The sequence below is a fragment of the Ailuropoda melanoleuca genome, chromosome 9, assembly GCF_002007445.2.
Source record: "Ailuropoda melanoleuca isolate Jingjing chromosome 9, ASM200744v2, whole genome shotgun sequence".
NCBI lineage: Eukaryota > Metazoa > Chordata > Mammalia > Carnivora > Ursidae > Ailuropoda > Ailuropoda melanoleuca.
Genome location: NC_048226.1, coordinates 5,328,463 through 5,346,906, shown reverse-complemented (window position 1 = coordinate 5,346,906; position 18,444 = coordinate 5,328,463). Strand labels below are relative to the sequence as shown.

Sequence of the window (18,444 nt, the reverse complement as noted above, 5' to 3'; positions counted from 1 at the left end):
ATATTTTGAAAGAACCATGGAGGTTCTTGAACATGATGGAAGAATCATCACACAGGTGATCTGCATTTGTGTGTCAATCATGTGACCTGGCCAAGTCCCTCAAGCCTTTCACAGACGGTTCTGTCCTACGTAAAACGCCGATAATACCAAACGGGGAGGTCGTGGAGATTAAATACGACCGCTGTCTAGAAAGGGGCCTGGCCCGTGAGCTAGCGGTGCAGGGTTCCTCCCCTTGCCATCGAGGGCGCGGCTTCCCGCACGTGGGGAAGGCTGCCACCAAAGATTAGCTCCGGGCTCGCCATCTGCCCGCGCGAGGGAAACGAGTTAAAGCCCCAGGCTTTCCCGCTGAGCCCGTTGCTGCCCATCCCGCTGGCTGCGGTTCTCGCCCCTTTCCGGCGGTCTCCGGGCGGCGGCCAGAGCTTCGAATCCAAACAGGGCCGGGACGGGGTGGGGCGGACACTCTGCCTCCGGCTTGGGGCGGGGCGGCGCGGGAAGGACGTCCCTCCAGGCTCCGCCGAGATCCGGCGCACGCGCAGACAGCTACCGTTCCGCCAGTCGGAGAGCGAGCTTTTCCCACGCCCAGCGCGCGAGACCCCGCTCAGAGGCCCCGGCGCGCCGGGGGCGGGGCTTGGCGAGGAGCGACGGTTCAGGGCGCCAATCGCGGGGCTGCTCCGCCTTCGGGCTCGGTTTGAAATTCCGCGGTGACCTAACGGCTCGCGGAGACGCGGCCTGGAGAAATACAGCGGGTCCTTCGGGAAGGTTGCTGCGCTCAACTCCGCGTGGAGGAGGTCTGGGGCCTCGACGGCCGGCTGTTTGGAGCGTCCGCCATGAGGAGAAGGTGCGGGCTGCGGGAGGGTCGAGGGGACACGGGAGGGAGCGACCCCCGTTCCGGGTGCGGGGTCCCCGAGGCGGCCCGGGGCGCGGGTGGTACGTCAGCCCGCGCCGAGTGAAGCCCGGGCGCGGCGGGCAGGGCTGGGGAGCGCCGAGCTGGCTCCGGGGCCGAGCGCCCGGACGCGGCGGAGGCCACACCTGCGGCGCACCGGCCCCGGCGGCCACGGGCCCCCGAGGCCCAGACGCACCCGGGGTGTCCGCGAGCCCCGCCCGCCCGCCGGCCTCTCAGCTGCTGCCTCTTGGCACCTGCGGCCTGTTCTAAGAACTGCGTCTTTTGTGGTCCGGTTGCTCGCTTCTCTTTAAGGCCGTCAGGTGTTCCGTTTATCCGTGTCTTCCGCGGGGTCGGTCTGCAGTGCTAACGTTTGACCTGACTTGGACAGATAGCCGGGTTTCCTTGCAAGTTCAGGAATTCCACTAAGGAATTCCTCCCCGGTGTTTTTCCACGACTCCCCGGGCGGTGCTGGGGAAGGGGCGGCCGACTTGAAGTGGGGGCCAGACTCGCCACACCGAATGTCTGTTGTCTCCTACCTCCTTTCTCCTATTTCCCCTCTGTAGCACTTACTGCCACTTAATGGAAGGTTTGCTTATTTATCATCTTTCTTTTGCTCTCAGAATGTCAACTCCAAAAGGGCAGGGATGTCAGCTTGTTCTAAAATAAAGATAATACCAGAGTATAGGGCTCTCGTGTTAAGAGTGATAAAAACGTTAATCCTACTTTCTGAAAGGGGTGGGTGAGGCACTGTGATGATTCGTTATAGTTGGTAGTTAGTTATTGGTCAGACTGATTGCTCTATGGCTGTAGAAGGCTCTTCCTTCCATAATTACTAATTCTCCTCGTTCTTTTTCAAGTGCTTGCCTTCCGGAGAATGGGAATTGAGTACAAATCACGGTACCATTAGAAAAACAGCCAGAGTTTTAAAGATAACTTCAATAAAGCTGTTTTTTTTTTAATCTGGACCATAATCTGCAGTGTTATTTGATTTGTGACTTAATTGAAAAACTTAGCTATGCTTACTAATTTAGTCAAATTACTTTTACAGAATTAAATGACATGAGATCTGTAGATCTCAGATCCAATTAAAACCAAAACAAATGTCTACAGCAAATGGACCGCTAACCTCAAGCAGATAGATGGGCCACTAACTAAAAATAGTATGCACACAATTTTTTTTTTTAATTTATTTGACAGAGACAGCCAGCGAGAGAGGGAACACAAGCAGGGGAAGTGGGAGAGGAAGAAGCAGGCCTCCAGCAGAGGAGCCTGATGTGGGGCTTGATCCCAGAATGCCGGGATCACGCCCTGAGCCGAAGGCAGACGCTTAACGACTGCGCCACCCAGCCGCCCCGCACACAATTTTTATAATGAAAAAGTTAACCATCCCTCGGATTCGATTACTTGAACAAATCTTATTGGGCCTGTTGGAAAATGGGCGTTTGGAATTACAGATCTTCTAGTGAGAAACCCTTCTCACTCGAGTACCGTTTTTCAAAGAATTAAAAAAGGTTCCACCCTAAACAACATTCATACTAATTCTTATATCACCCCAACACCTCTTTCTTTCATTCCTAAGATTAGTCTTAACTTTGAAAAGACAGCCGCAGTCTCACTCCTCCCCAGCTCTGCTGTCACCACCATTATCTCTTGCTGTGTTCCACTGGTCTTTTAACTAGCCTCCCTGCTTCTGCCTTGGCCTCCTGAAGCTTATTGTCAACACAAGAGCCAAAATCCTCCAATGATTTCGTATTTTAGAGTAAAAGCCTGTCTCTGCCTTAAATCTCTGCTTGATTTCTCCACAGCTGGTACTACCATTTAATGAAAGATTTGCTTATTTATCACTTTTCTTTTACTATTAGAATGTAAACTCCAAAATGGCAGGGATGTCAGTTTTATTCAGTGCTGAATCCCAACACTTAGAATACACCTTGTATAAAATAAATATTCAAGTAGTATTTTTGAATGAGTAACTTGACATTTCAAAAAAGTTGTATGATCATAAGATACCTCAGTGCATTCACTGTGGATAATAATTCTCTTGGAGCAATTATATACTGCCTGTAAATAGATTCAGGTAATTTCCTAAAAAGTACAAATTTGAGATTTTTTTCTTCTAACACATCACCAAAAAGCTGAGGATACTTAGAATACCTCCCAAGGACACAAACGATTGTAAAAAGGTCCAATTTTCCCCAGTCTCTTGAAACTAAGTCACTGGACTGGAAAAGATCTCAAATGGTCTTTTAAATGATTTCTTACTTTACGTGTAGCATGCAGTTTGATGGGTTTTAGTATATTTACAGAGTTGTGCAATTACCACCACAGTTTTAGAACATTTTCATCAATCCTTCAAAAAGCCCATGCCCATTAGAGGTCAGTCCCTTTTCCCACCTTCCTCCCTCCCCCCACCCCAGCCCCACACAATTACCAATCTACTTCTGTTTCTATAGATTTGCCTGTTCTGGATATTTCATATAAATTGAATCCTATGATACATTGTCATTTGTGACTGGCTTCTTTCCCTTGGCATAACGTTTTCCAGGTTTATTGCCAATAACATTTCATTGGATAGGTATATCACATTTACCTATTCATTAGTTGATGGCCATTTTGGGTTGTTTCTACTTTTTGCCTATTATAAAAATGCTGCTATAAACATTTGTACATGAGTTTTGTGGGACATGTTTTCATTTCTCTTGGGTAAATACCTAGGAATGGAATTTCTGAGTTATATGGTAACTCTGTGTTCAACTGAGGCACTGCTGGACTGTTTTCCAAGCAGGCTGCACCATTTTACATTCCCACCAGCAGTATCTGAGGGCCTCCGACTTCTCCGCATCCTTGTCAACACTTTTGTTTCTTTAACTGTCTTTATTATAGCCATCTTGGTGCCTATGAGGTGTATCTCTTTGTGGTTTTGATTTGCATTTCACTAGTGGCTAGTGATGTTCAGTGTAGTCACGTGCTTATTGGCCACTCTATATCTTCTTTGGAGAAATGTTTATTCAGGTTCTTTTACCATGTGCTAGATTTTTACGCTTCAGAAAAGTGATCACTTCATCCTCTGTTTCACATAGCTAGGCAGCACTGCTTTTAAGTCTCTTTGTCAGTATGTGGGAGCTCATGAACTGAAGGTAGCTGGAACCTAGAGGCATAATGAGCCCTTGGCAGGAACTCAAGGCCATTTATCGAACAATTGCTGTGCATTAGGATCTAGTAAAAGGAAGATGGATAAGACCTGGCAATCCTTGCCCTTGAGTCCATGGTCTACACGGTGGATGGGGGCCGTGTCGGGGGGGATGACCGTGAGGCATCCACAGCTGCCCAAAGAAGGTGACGGCAGGTGGAAGGTAGTGTGCAGAAGCATGGCGGCATCGTCAGCTGAGAGCTGCACCTGCTGAAGGGCGTGTCGGAAACGCTCAGAAGTTCCTGGGCTGGAATGTTTGGGAGTGAGCGCTGAGAGAGACTAAGAGACAAACCTGAAGAGAGGTTTTGAAAGCCTTTCTTTTGAAAGTGGTTGAAGTGTTTCCTGAGGGCAATGGGAAACTTTGAAGGGAGTGGTTGAGCAGAGGCCTGACTGGATTTTGTTTTCAAGACACCCCAACCGTCCTAGCTGTGCAGGTGGCGAGGGTGGGGGCCAGCCTGGAACAGACTGTGCCCCACTCCCTGAAGTTGTGCCCCTCAGAGCAGTGCCCTGGGCTGGTCTGGCTCAACACGGTGTTTTGCATTCAGATTGAATTTTGACCACAGGTGAGATCTTGTGGGTTATTTTTAATAAAATGCAAAGATTGGGATTTTGATTTTTGCATTTTTTTAAAGATTTTATTTATTCATCCGACAGAGAGACAGCCAGCGAGAGAGGGAACACAAGCAGGGGGAGTGGGAGAGGAAGAAGCAGGCTCCCAGAGGAGGAGCCTGATGTGGGGCTCGATCCCGTAACGCCGGGATCACGCCCCGAGCCGAAGGCAGACGCTTAACGACTGAGCCACCCAGGCACCCCTGATTTTTGCATTCTTTTGTCTTAAAATTGGAGTGTCTGGGGAGGCCCTGTAGTTAAACTTTAGTTAATTGAGATTAGAATAATTAACTTTAGTTGATTGAGATTAAATGAATGCCTTATTACCTGTTAACATTTCTAAAATGAATGGAGTACAATAAATTCTTTGAAACACTATTCACTATCTGGATATTGATATTACCCATCTGGTATAGACAACTGGAGTTTGTGCCAAAGCTTTTCTTCATCTAGGAGAGGCAACCTAATTTTTTTTTTTCTTTTGATAGGCAACCTTTAAATTGGGATTTCTTGGCTAGAGAAATGTCTTAGATGTGAAAATACTAAAACCTGTGGAGAAACTGCTATTCTTAGAGATCCAGGCCGGTGACTCGAATACCCAGAGGCACACGGGGGCCAATGAGATCCTTGAGCCCCTCCTTTGCACACGAAAAGATTGGCTTGTTCTGGGCCTCACTGCTACTGGTAGCAAAACACATCCACTTCTAGTTTCTCTGGAGCCAGAGCAGTGTCTTCGTTAGCCATTTGTACCTAAGAAAGGAAAGAAAATTTCTGTTTTTTGAATGTTACGTGAAGCAGACTAATGGTTATCATTTTTAAAGTAAACTTTTTTTTTAAGATAAAAGGTGCCCAGTTAAATTTGTATCAGATAAACAATGAATTTTTTAAAATAAACTTTTCGTGATTGAAGAATAACATACAGAAATGTGCATAAATCCAAGTGCCAACTCTATCGATTTTCACAAAGTCAGCGCACACCTATGTAACCAGTGCTCCTTGTATCCCCGCCCGGTCACCACCTCCCAGGACAATGGCGACCACCAGCCTGACTACTGAAAGAATGCCTTGGTTTTGCTTGTGTTTGAATTATAAAAATGGAATCACGTGGTAATATATGCTTGCTTGTCTCATTTGTTTCACTCAAATGTTTTTTCCTTTTCTTCCCCAACTTTCTGTTTGTTTTTCACATTAGTTTTGTTTTACCTCCTTTTTTCCCCAAAGATTTTATTTATTTATTTGAGAGAGAGAGAGAGTGTGTGTGCATGCGTGAGTGGGAGGGAGGAGCAGGAGAGAATCTCAAGCAGGCTCTGTGCTGAGCCAGGAGCCTGAGGCAGGGCTTGATCTCACAACCCTGAGCTCATGACCCTAGCTGAAATCAAGTGTCGGACACCCAGCCCACTGAGCCACCCAGGCACCCCCTTACCTCCTTTTTTGCTTTTTTAGATTTGAGGCATAGTTTACATACAGTAAAATTAACTCATTTTATGTGTATACTTTGAATTTTGGTCATTATATACAGTTAGGGAATCACCGTCTAGATCTAGGACCATTCCATCACCATAAAAAAGTTTCCTTGTGCCCTTTTGTCGTTGATTTCCTGCTCCGATCCCAGGCTTTCTTTTACTATAACTTTTGTTTTTCTAGAATTTCATAAAATGGAATCCTATAGTGTGTAGTCTTTTTGCACTTGACGTCTTCATTTAGCATAGTTGAACAGAATATTTCTGAGCCTTAGTCACGTTGTGTATTCATTGCTGTATTATTCCATGGTGGGAATGTACTGTTTATTCTGTTGGTGGACATCGGGTCGCTTCTGCTCTTAGGCTATTGTGAGTAGTGCTGCTCTGACCCTCCCTGTGCGTGTCTTTAGCACGTGTCTGTCCGTGTCTGCTGGGCCCGCCTGTAGAAGTGGAACTGCTAGGTTCGGCTTCAGTAGATGCTGCCAGCAGGCTTCAAAGTGGTTGTACCAGTTTCCACTCCAGACCAGTAGTATGTGAAAGTCCTGGTTTTGCTGTATCCTCACTTTTGTAATTTTAGCCATTCTGTAAGTCAGTAGTTGTAACTTAAGAACAACAAAATTGTAATAAATTGCCAGCTATTTTATAGGAGCTTCTCACCAACCAAGCTCTTGTGTTAGCTGGGAGTTTATTTTGTGTGGTTTATCTTTCCTTTTTAAGTAATCTCTACACTCAGCATGGGGCTCGAACTCACAACCTTAAATTCAAGAGTCATATGTTTTGCTGACTAAGCCAGCCAGGTGCTGGTCTGTTTTTCTTTATAATTCTGTATTGTACTGCCCCAGGTAGAATTGTTGATGGAAGTCCTGATTCTGAATATTATCGAGAAGATTGAATTACCTGGCGCCTGGGTGGCCCAGTTGGTTGAACATCGACTCTTGATCTCAACCCAGGTGTTGAGCTCGGGGTCATGGGTTCAAGCCCCATGTTGGGTTCCATGCTGGGCGTGGAGCCTACTTAAGAAGAAGAAAAAGATTGCATTTCTACAGTGTAAGGCGATACTGAATTTTGCTTTGCCAGTGTTGTGTTCTGGAAGAGGAGCAGTTAAAGCTGAATGCTTGTTTTCAGTTTGTTTTAGCCTGAGGCCACCAAGAAAGGAGTCTATTTAGTTTTTGTAAATACTGCTTTCAGTCTGGAGGCAGTGGGTCATGTTACTGGCTTCTCTTTTGCTTTTCAGTGAGGTGCTGGCGGAGGAGTCCATAGTATGTCTCCAGAAAGCTCTGAATCACCTTCGGGAAATCTGGGAATTAATTGGGATTCCAGAGGACCAGCGGTTACAAAGAACTGAGGTTGTAAAGAAGCATATCAAGGTGAGTTGAGTCGTGCTTGTCTGTTTGCAGTGGGACAGCAGTATGGATACTGGTGTCCCATCAGAGATGGCTGTGGAAGGGACACCGGAATGTCACAAGCTCTTCCTGGTTTTGTTCTATTGAAGTCCTTTCTTAAGAATTTGTAATTATGAAGGTTTTGGTGTTATTGGTTTGGGTTTTTCTTTTTTTCCCCCATTGACCGCAAACTTTTATGAGACTGTTTTTTCTTGTAGGACCTCCTGGATATGATGATTGCTGAAGAGGAAAGCCTGAAGGAAAGGCTCATCAAAAGCATTTCCATCTGTCAAAAAGAGCTGAATACCCTGTGCAGCGAGTTACACGTCGAACCATTTCAGGTTCGTGGTGGGGCTTGGGGGCTTCTGCTTGGTCTGAGATTTAGGAAGGAACTCTGACTTGCGGCTGCAGGTGGAAGGTTTCCTTGTAGAATCTTGGCCATAAAAAGTGGGGAGAATTTGCCACCTAGTTAATTAGTTCAGCAGCTTTCACTTATGTAAAGAGTTGCCCTGTTAGAGGTGGAACAGCTAATAAGTGTTGGCAAGCCTTTGATCAAAAACAAGCTTCCTCTTGCTATCAGTTTGCAGGGCATATAACTTTTTTTTTTTTTTAACTCTAAGGAAAAGCTAGGTATAGATGGTACTATGCTATCCTTTCTCTGAAAGAAAATGAAAAGCATGGGGCACCTGGGTAGCTCAGATGGTTAAGTGTCTGCCTTTGGCTCAGGTCATGATCCCAGGGTCCTGGGATCCAGCCGCACATGGAGCTCCCTGCTCGGCGGGGAGCCTGCTTCTCCTCTGTTTCTACTGCTCCCCCTGCTTGTGCTCTCTCAGTCTCTCTGTCAAATAAATAAAATCTTTAAAAAAAAGAAAGAAGAAAGAAAGAAAATGAAAAGCACTACGTAGGAAGCAAAAGTGACTAGTAATACAAGGGAAAGTTACCAAAACACCTGTCTTTGTGGTTTTTTCATACCCAGTAGTTGCATACCACTGAACCAGCCAAAACAGCTACTTGAGAAGAAATGTCTCAAAAGCGGGAGCGTCCAGAGAGCATAGTCAAATTCAGAGCATGCAGGATTATCTGTGCACCAGGCTGAGAGGTTGCTGTTTTGTGGTCCAGCACAAGGCAGGGCTTGAATGAGGACAACAGCAAGAATGAAATGAGTAACAGATAGGATAGGGTGCCAAAACATGTCCCCGGGGAGAACCAGTAAAAATAGTGTTGGGATCATAGAAATGAAAACCAATGTGGAACCTGGGAGGGTGATTAGAATAGATGTGAATGCAGGGCCAGCACACGATGGATATAAGATTCTTGGGACCCTCTCCCTGTCACAGGAAGGACTACCTGGGGATCTAGATGGAGTCAGCCTAGGAGGGAGTTTCTTTTCCTTCTTTTCTTCCTCCCTTCCTCCTTCCCTGCTTTTCTTTCTTTCAAAAGATTTTATTTATTTATTTGAGAGAGCATAAGCTGGGGTGGGGGGGGTGGGGCAGATGGAGAAGCAGGCTCTCCGCTGAGCAGGGAGCCTGATGATGCGGGGCTCGATCCCAGGACCCTGGGACATGACCCGAGCCGAAGGCTGACGCTTAACTGACTGAGCCACCCAGGCGCCCCGGATACCACCTTTAAAGGGTTAAGGAGGTGGTAACCAAGAGCAATCAGACAGATCATGACATTAGTGGAGTTTCCTGGAGTCTGCAGAAATGGCATATATATCATTGATTTTAGACAAATAGTTTCTTTAGTCTTTTTTTTTTTTAAACTTTCATCGTGAAATTAGGTGAGAAGTTAGATATGCAGTGATATATCTCCCTTGAATTACATGACAGTTTATATTAGTTCACCAATGTTGAATAAAACCGTGTAAATTTTTAAGTCCTATAACTGCCCTCTTGTTAATCATTTGGAGTAGAGCAAGGACTATTTTTTTTGGTTGGTGATGTTCTTAGGATTATTAGGATGAGCATCGCGTTTTTAACTGAATATACTACACTACAGCCAACTCAAAGCAAGCTTTCCAAGCACTTTTCACCTCTTGCGAAAGTGTCCTGGTGCCTTTCCTTATTCGAGACTGTTCTTAGGGAACGCTCTCTGTGCCATATTTTGTTGGCCATGAGTTGACTTATTTGTAAGTTTAACTAGAATAGTCTGTCATCCTGGGGGCACCTGGGTGGCTCAGTCGGTTAAGCCTCTGCCCTCGGCTTGGGTCATGATCCCGGGGTCCTGGGATTGAGCCCCATGTTGGGCTCCCCGCTCGGCGGGGAGGCTGCTTCTCCCTCTCCCTCTGCCCGCTCGTGCTCTCTCTTGCTCGCTCTCTCAAATAAATAAATAAAATCTTTAAAAAAAAAAAAAGTCTGTCATCCTAGCCCTCTTCCATTGTCCTTCTCTTCATTTGAAGAGATCCATTTGGAACCTTCTCACTTGGTACATTGTCTCCTTCAGGAAGAAGGAGAGACAACCATCTTGCAGCTAGAAAAGGATTTGCGCACTCAGGTAGAACTGATGCGAAAACAGAAAAAGGAGCGAAGACAGGAACTGAAACTACTCCAAGAACAAGATCAAGAGCTGTGTGAAATTCTGTGCGTGCCCCGCTATGACGTCGACAGCACCTCAGTTCCCAGCTTAGAAGAACTGAGCCAATTCAGACAACACGTGGCCACGCTGAGGGAAACGAAGGTAAGTGCTTGCATTCATATTTCCTAAAACTCAGTTTTGACTTTCCTGTAGGTACTTGTAATCATTTTATTTCATAGGCGTCTAGACGCGAGGAGTTTGTCAACATAAAGAGACAGATCATCCTGTGTATGGAGGAATTAGATCACACCCCAGACACAAGCTTTGAAAGAGATGTGGTGTGTGAGGATGAAGATGCTTTTTGCTTATCTCTGGAGAATATTGCTACACTACAGAAGTTGCTTCGGCAGGTAATGACTACTCACACAATGGCCTGGGGTCTCCACAGTGTCCAGAGAGCTGAAAAAACTGACAGTTTTTCCTTCGGTCTTAAATAAGCCAGCGTAAGTTAAAAGAATGAGGGAGGATAAAGATAGTAAATGATACATAACCTCGGGAGTTTTTTGTCTTTTTTTTTTTTTTTTTTTAACAAATTTGTGGCTCTAAGAATGTGAAATTGAAATTTTGGATGAACTAATATTAGTCGTGTGAATTAGCTTAATATTTAATTTTTTTAATTAAAAATCTGAATCCTAATTCTTGGGACTTGAATTGCCATAATGGCAGCCATACAGTTTGTGTTCAGAAGTCATGAAAACACACTTTTTTACAATCTAGTAAAAGTGCTTCTTCTCCGTGTGGGTCCAGACATTTCTTTGCGGGAAGCCACAGGGCTGGCCTTTGTGCTGCTGTCTTTGCCATAACCATTGGCTCTCCTTGCTACAGCTGGAAATGCGAAAGTCACAAAATGAAGCAGTGTGTGAGGGTCTGCGAGCTCAGATCCGAGAGCTCTGGGACAGGTTGCAGATACCTGCAGAAGAGAGAGAAGCTGTGGCCACGGTTATGACTGGGTCAAAGGCCAAGGTCAGGAAAGCGGTAAGAAATCCGATGGGCACTGGGTCAGCAGTCTCTGCGAGTGTCCGGTGTATTGTCTTCAACAGTGTCTGCCTCGAGCGAGCCTGTTTGTTGTTTTGTTTTGTTTTAAAGATTTATGTATTTATTTGAGAGAGGTGCAGAGTGTGCGAGAACACGAGCAGGCAGGGAGGGGCAGAGGGAGAGGGCAGGGAGCCCAATGTGGGGCTCGATCCCAAGACCCTGAGCTGAAGGGAGACGCTTAACCGACTAAGCCACCCAGGTGCCCCGAGAACCTATTTTTAAGGCAAGCATTAGACAAGGGTGGCCGTGGCCTGCTTGTCTTCTGTCCTTTGTGTACATTTCCTAGGTTTCTGGCTCCTATGATATCAGTGCTATAAAAAGTGTTGATTGGGGCTCCTGGATGGATCAGTGGGGTGGGTGTCCAACTGTTGATTTTGGCTCAGGTCATGATCTCAGGGTCGGGGTATCCAGCCCCACACCCAGCTCAGAGCCTGCTCAGGATTCTCTCCCTCTCTGCCATTCTGCTGTGCAGAGGCACGCACATTCTCACCTCTCTTTAAAAAAAAAAAAAGTGTTGATTTACCTCTGTGGCTTGTGTTGTAATTTTATTTAAATGGGAGTTGGGGGTGCTTTTGAACTTTTGTATTCCTCCGTGAAAGTGAACGTATGGCAAGCACCTTTACCAAGTCTCCTTGTTACAGCTGCAATTGGAAGTGGATCGGTTGGAAGAACTGAAGATGCAGAACATGAAGAAAGTGATTGAGGCAATTCGAGTGGAGCTGGCTCAGTACTGGGACCAGTGTTTCTACAGCCAGGAGCAGAGACAGGCTTTTGCTCCTTACTATGCTGGTTCGTACACAGGCGGCAGTCTTGCTGTGGCCTCCTCGCTTGTCTATATGAGGGCAGACATACCAGCGCGTATTTCCTCCACTGAACAGATCGAGCTGCCTTTTCAAGCCACGCAGCATAAATTGCCATTCCTGTGTAATTAACGTGCAAATGCCACCAGGAAATACGGGGGCTCTTGATTTCTGAAGTAGGAGATCACCGTAGCCTGCAGTTGTGAGGCTCAAGTCTGGCGGGGGCTTACTCTATGCCAGGTGCAGCGCCAAACCCTTAACACCGCTGTCTCACTTAATCCTCACCTCAAGAGATGAGGACACGAAGGCACGTAACCGTTCAGCAACTTAACCCAGAGGCACACAGCAGGTAACAGCAGAGCCCATGGAGCTGAGCCCGCGGAGTCCATCCCCAAGAGCTCCACGGAATTCTAGTCTGACCTATACTGAGTATAAAGATGAAATTGTACTAAGTTTTTAGACATTTTCTATGAGCAGCCTGGAAAGGAAGACTATGAAGGAAACCTAGAATTAGGCAAGAGGTGACACAGAGCGTTGAGAATCTTCATCATGGTCATCCACACCCTAGCTCCCTACTCCCCCAGACTGACCGTGTGGCAGAGCTGGCTTTATCATCCACAATATATACTTGTTCACGTGTCACTTTTACTATAAGGAAGAAACTGACTTCCATTTTAGGAGGATGAGGTCAGGGATTAGTAAATTGGGATACTAAACACTAGGGGAAGGTTTTTAAACGACTGGGCCTGTATCTTGCAGAGGACTATACAGAAAATCTGCTCCAGCTCCATGATGCTGAGATTGTGCGGTTAAGAAACTACTATGAGGTTCACAGAGAGCTCTTTGAAGGTGTCCAGAAGTGGGAAGAAAGCTGGAGACTCTTCTTGGAGTTCGAGGTACCGCCCTAGCTTGTTTCCCTGGAGTGTGAACAAGTGCGAAGGCCTGCCCTGTGCACGGTCAGAATCCACTCTCTGCTCTTTACCAGGTTCCTAACGCCCTGACTTCATCACTGAGTCTCTGAGTTATGCTAACCCATCTGTGTTCGCGCAGCTCCTGTGTGAGAGCATAGAAGCACAAAAATCGGTGCCTCAGTAAGGCATAAAGGAAGTCCACAGGTGGGGCATCCGGGGCTGATGCGGCTGTTCTGCAGTCGGTGACGTCCCAGGTTCTCCAGCCCATGGCTCCCCCATCATTACGGGGTGGCCCTTACCTCAGGTTCAGGGAAGCTCTAGAGCTCCCGCTGTCGCACGCCAAGCACGGCCCCTGCAGCCCCTCCGAGGGCGCTTGCCGGCACTTCTGCTTGCACAGCGCACCAGCCGCTGGTGAGGCTGGGGGAGCTGCCATGGATCAACGTGGGTGCTCCGTACCGAGGAAGGAGAGGACGGATGTGGGGTAGCCAGTTAATAGTTGCTACGATTCCAGCTTTTTCTGTCTTCTTAGAAAGTTGCCTGGGTATTAGGGCACATCTGTATAGTCTGAATTCCTTTTCTTCTGATAGACTTGGCACTCACAGCTTTGCTCAGAGCTTGTCCGGGCTGTGGGCTGGGACCTGGATGAGCCAGACGACACATGTAGGGCACACGGAGTCTTATTCTCAGAGCTTGAAAGGGGCCTTCAGAGGATCTGAGTTCAACCCCTACAAGGTTACAGGAGGGACATGAGGACTCACACGGAGAGGCCTGTGTGAGGTCTCACAGCTGTTTAAGAACAGATGTCCTAGTCCTCAGTGACTCCTTAACTTGTGGTTGAAAACAAGAAGGAAGGGTAGGAAATGTCAGTAAAGAGCCAGGTAAGTAAGTCTTGTTGACATGCCAGTATTTAAGGGAAAATAAGAAACGAATTACCATCCCCTTTAGTTAGTGTTTATGGGCAGTTACCAATCAAGTGGTCTGGAAGGGAAACCATTTCTTTATAGGCTTTGCCCCCAAATTGTCAAGATTGTTTCTAAAGATTTCTGATGATCTCCCAATTTTTGGGTGTATACATTTAATTTATATGTACAAATTACATGCTCAGATTACTGTTCTGATATACTGTATACATGATACAGAAACAAAAAAACAGAAAATAAGCCTAACATTTTACATTTTTACTTGCCTATTTTGTGAGTGTTAATTTCATAAAAACCGGATTATAAATCTCCTGACTGGGCACGTTTAAGCTGCATCGTCAATATGCTAAAAGTGAGTGGGCAAGTAGGGGTACCACTACCAAGCCCTCCTGAGTGTTGACCTCTCCCTTGTCCCTCCACCTCTCATTTCCTATAGGTCACAAGTCCTCTTTGACATCTGAACCGAGAAAGGGAGGGAGCCAGTGACGTTGTGTATTATGTATTAAAGCCTATCTTCTATTTTTTTTTTAAGATTTTATTTATCTTAGAAAGAGAGAGGGAGAGACCATGAGCCAGGGGGCAGAGGCAGAGGGAGAAGCAGACTCCCAGCTGAGCTGGGAGTCTCAAGTGGGTCTCAGTCCGGGAACCTTGTGATCATGACCTGAGTGGAAGGCCGATGCTTAACCAACTGAGCCCCCCAGGCCCCCACCTTACTTTTAGATGACAAGGAAACCGTGGTTTTCCTACCCGCCCATGGATGATCTTGCATGTGCCTGTGGTGTCCCCCCTAATCTCCTGTCTTAGACCACCACCATGCCTCACTGCTGAAGGTGGATGGGGATGTAGAACTCTGAGCCTTAGCTTAACGGATCAGTTCATGAGAGCAAGGAATCGTAGCAGAAGTTACTGGTCTGATCATCTCGGGGCTTATTCTAACTAAAAGGTATTTTTCCACAGAGAAAAGCTTCAGATCCAAGTCGATTTACAAATCGTGGAGGGAATCTTCTAAAAGAAGAAAAGCAACGAGCCAAGCTTCAAAAAACACTCCCCAAGGTAACATCGCAACTAAGAGTTTTTGGTGCTTGGCTACAAAATACCTTATCTTTTGTATATCCTTTGCTTTGAATTGTCTTGCCCCAGAACTGTCTTTCCTTCCAAAGCTTAGGCAAGGATGATAAGTATATCCCGAGCCCTCCTGGTGTAAGCACCTGAATATCAAGGTTTATCAGCTTTCTAGGGCTGCCATCGCAAAGTGCCCCAGACTGGGGGGCTTAACCAACAGAGATTTATTTTTTCACAACTCTGGAGGCTAGAAGTCTGAGATCAAAGTATCAATAGTGTGGGTTTCTTTTGAGGTCTTTCTGGCTTGTGGATGACTTGCCTTCTCTCTGTATCTTCACATGGCCTTCCTTCTGTAATATCTATGTCCAGATTTTCTCTTAACAAAGCCACCAGTCATGTTGGATTAGGACCCACCTGAATGACTTCAATTTAACCTCATTACCTGTATGTCCAAATAAAGCCACATTCTCAGATACTGGGGGAGTTAGGAATTAAACATGAATTTGGGGAGGAAACAATTCAGTCTATAACATAAGGCAAGCTTTTGAGAAGGTGCTGTGGGCTTCATTACTGTTGGGTTTTTTCTTTTTTAAGATTTTATTCATTTATCAGAGAGAGCGTGTGGGGTGGTGGGTGAGGGAGAAGGAGAAACAGAGACTCCCCGCTGAGCAGAGCGCCCAACGCAGGGTCCGATCCCAGGACCCGAGATCATGACCCAAGCCAAAGGCAGATGCGTAACTGACCGAGCCACCCAGGCGCCCCTATTGTTGTCTATTTTAATAGTAATTGTTAGCATTTATTGAATTAAGCACCAGATACTGTTGCAAAAGTGTTTTCCATTTATTCATTTAGTTGTCACAGTGTCCTTGTGAGGTTGGTATCATTTCCATTTTTATAGATGAGGAAACAGAGGCCCTGAGAATGTAACTTGCCCACCTTTTCATAGCCAGTAAGAGGAAGATTATAGATCAGAACCCAGGGAGTGGTGTTCTTAACCCACACTGCCTGTTTCATGTTGCTGCTCTTGCCCAGTGCTGCCTCCAGCTTCGGGCACCAAAAGCCTAGTTAGACTCTGGGTTCTTGCCTTTTCCTACCTTCACGTGTGTTATGAATAAACCATCCCCAGGCTTTGCTTTCTGGTCACTCTGACCTGTACCCACCTGGATCCAGCATGTGCCGTTCCGCTCATGGTGTCTGGGGCGGAGTGCTCCTTTGGGAGAATCATTTCATTCAGGCTTCATACCAAAGATTTGAAGTAATTAGCATGACCTTGTCTATGGTTCCAGTTGGAAGAGGAGTTGAAGGCACGGATTGAAATGTGGGAACAGGAGCATTCGAAGGCATTTGTGGTGAACGGGCAGAAATTCATGGAGTACGTGACGGAGCAATGGGAGATGCATCGACTGGAGAAGGAGCGAGCCAAGCAAGAAAGAGTGAGCGAGCACAGTGTGGGACGAGGGCACAACGGGAATGTGAGCAGCCCAGGGTCTCTGCCAGGGATGGGGGTGGCTGAAGAGGTAGCCCTGGGTACAGGGACTGGGCACTCGATTTCAGGCCCTGCTTCTGTCCCTTCTGAGGCCTATTCCCTTCCTGAGATTTATCACTGTTGCTTCTGACTTTCACACAGCAACTTAAGAACAAGAAGCAGACAGAGACAGAGATGCTCTATGGCAGTGCTCCTCGAACCCCCAACAAGCGGCGAGGACTGGCACCCAACACGCCGGGCAAAGTGCGCAAGGTGAACACGGGGCTCTGCGAACCGCTTTTTACGAGGGGCTGTTGAGGCTGCAGGGCTCTTGGCCACCTCTTGCCTCCTGCCCTACAGACGGGGAAGGGTTTCGGGGGCCTTCCGGGTTGGGTTACTCTAAAAGTATGAACAAAAGACTGTACTTAATCCCCAGTAGCAACTCGATAATGCCCGTCCTGGAGTGGTCAGCTGGGATGTGTGCCTGTTGGTGAGGGCCTGGGTTAAACTCGGGGGAAACCATACTGCCGGTGAAGTCCTTCAAAGTTTCATCCTGGAATTCCAACAAGTGACTGTGGTATTCTGTGAAAGACTTTCATGTTTAGTAGATGGAATATTCAGTACTCCTTAATCTCTGGAGCAGGAAATTGGGGAGGATTTTAACCCTCTGATAACAAAGTAGAGCATTTATTTCCCTTCTCTTTCTTCAGCTTGTATTTTATATAGTTTCAGAATCACCTGCAGGGGTGCCCGGCTGCCTCAGTCAGTAGAACATGTGACTCTTGATCTTGGGGCTGGGAGTTCAAGCCCCATGTTGGGGGTAGAGTTTACTTAAAACAAATCACCTGCAGTAAATTCCAAGAGGACCACTGAGAATATCTGGTGTTTTTCCCGATTTTAAAAAACCTTTTAAATAATGTATTTTTGCAAAATAGAGATCACATATAATTTGGATTTCTGCCTTTTCCCTACTTGGTGTTGGTTGTGATTTTTTTTTTTCATAGCATCAAACATTCTTCAAATATATGCTCATTATTAGCTGTACATTCTATCCTCTTGACATGCTCTCATTTATTAAACTAGCTCCCTATTGTTATTATATAGTTTTTAAAGAAAGATTTTAAGGTTTACTATCGTAAAGAGTGTGCGTGCCCATGCTTGGGGCAGGGGGCAGGGAGAGAATCTCAAGTAGGCTCCTTGCCCAGCACAGAGCCCAACCCCGGGCTCGATCGCACGACCCTGAGATCACAACCTGAGCTGAAATCAAGAGTCAGATGCTCAAATGACTGAGCCACCCAGGCCACCCCTACCTAAGAGTTTTGGGTTTTTTTTTTTTTTAAGTTTATTGAGTAAAATTGGCACATAAAGTGTACACTTTGATAAGTTTTGACATATGTATACACCATGAAACCGTCCCCACGATCAAGCCTGTGAACACACCCATGGCACACAGACATGCCTCCTGCCCCTTCGTGCTCCCTGGCTCCCCACAGCCTGCGGCAGCCTCAGACTTGCTGTCACCACGGACTAGTTTGCATTTTCTAACGTGTTACATGTGTGCACTTGTACGGTATGTACTCCTTTATGGTCTGGGTCTTTCCTGCAGCATCGTTTCTGTGAGCCTCATCTGTGGTGTTCCATACTAACGGGGACCAGCATTCCACTGCAGGACTTGACCACAATTTGCTTCTGTGCCTGTGGATGGACATTCGGCTTGGCTGGGGTGTTTGGGCGGTTATACACAAAGCGGCTGTATTTGTACACAGGTCTTTGTGTGGGGAGCTGCTGTTGTTTCTCTTCAGTAAACACCTAGATCTGACAGATTTAGAAACAAAATGGCTGTACCATGGTGTAGTTCAATCCGGATAGAAATAGGCTTTGAACACTTATCACAGGTTTCCTCAAAGCTTTTAACCGTGAAACCCATCTTTCTTAGACCGTTTCCTATATTCCTTTCTCCGAAGTGTAGGGATGGGCTGCTGAGCATGTTAACTATGTTCTGTTTTTCTGTCCTTAGCTGAACACTACCACCATGTCCAATGCCACGGCCAACAGCAGCATTCGACCTGTCTTTGGGGGGACAGTCTACCGTTCCCCCGTGTCTCGACTTCCACCTTCTGGCAGCAAGGTCAGTTGCTCTGTGTGCAAGGGCG

At 46.5% G+C, this 18,444-nt stretch overlaps 2 protein-coding genes across 6 annotated transcripts in view; one reads left to right on the top strand and one right to left on the bottom strand.

Moving 5' to 3' along the window:
* The first annotated feature begins 696 nt into the window (after positions 1-696).
* The window catches only part of PRC1 (protein regulator of cytokinesis 1), a 21,481-nt gene continuing 3,733 nt past the window's right edge, over positions 697-18,444 (top strand). For all 5 annotated transcript variants that reach the window (XM_002919784.4, XM_011225687.3, XM_002919783.4 and 2 more), the window contains exons 1-12: positions 697-838; positions 7,377-7,509; positions 7,743-7,865; positions 9,967-10,200; positions 10,278-10,448; positions 10,924-11,073; positions 11,775-11,922; positions 12,693-12,829; positions 14,722-14,817; positions 16,113-16,259; positions 16,454-16,564; positions 18,309-18,419. In XM_002919784.4, coding sequence (XP_002919830.1) covers positions 828-838; positions 7,377-7,509; positions 7,743-7,865; positions 9,967-10,200; positions 10,278-10,448; positions 10,924-11,073; positions 11,775-11,922; positions 12,693-12,829; positions 14,722-14,817; positions 16,113-16,259; positions 16,454-16,564; positions 18,309-18,419 — 1,572 coding nt within the window. In that variant the 5' untranslated portion in view covers positions 697-827. The remainder of the gene's footprint in view (positions 839-7,376; positions 7,510-7,742; positions 7,866-9,966; positions 10,201-10,277; positions 10,449-10,923; positions 11,074-11,774; positions 11,923-12,692; positions 12,830-14,721; positions 14,818-16,112; positions 16,260-16,453; positions 16,565-18,308; positions 18,420-18,444) is intronic.
* RCCD1 (RCC1 domain containing 1) overlaps positions 16,093-18,444 on the bottom strand; it is a 27,796-nt gene continuing 25,444 nt past the window's right edge. The window contains exon 10 of the mRNA XM_034668891.1: positions 16,093-16,229. The gene's annotated coding sequence lies outside the window, so the exon portion shown is untranslated. The remainder of the gene's footprint in view (positions 16,230-18,444) is intronic.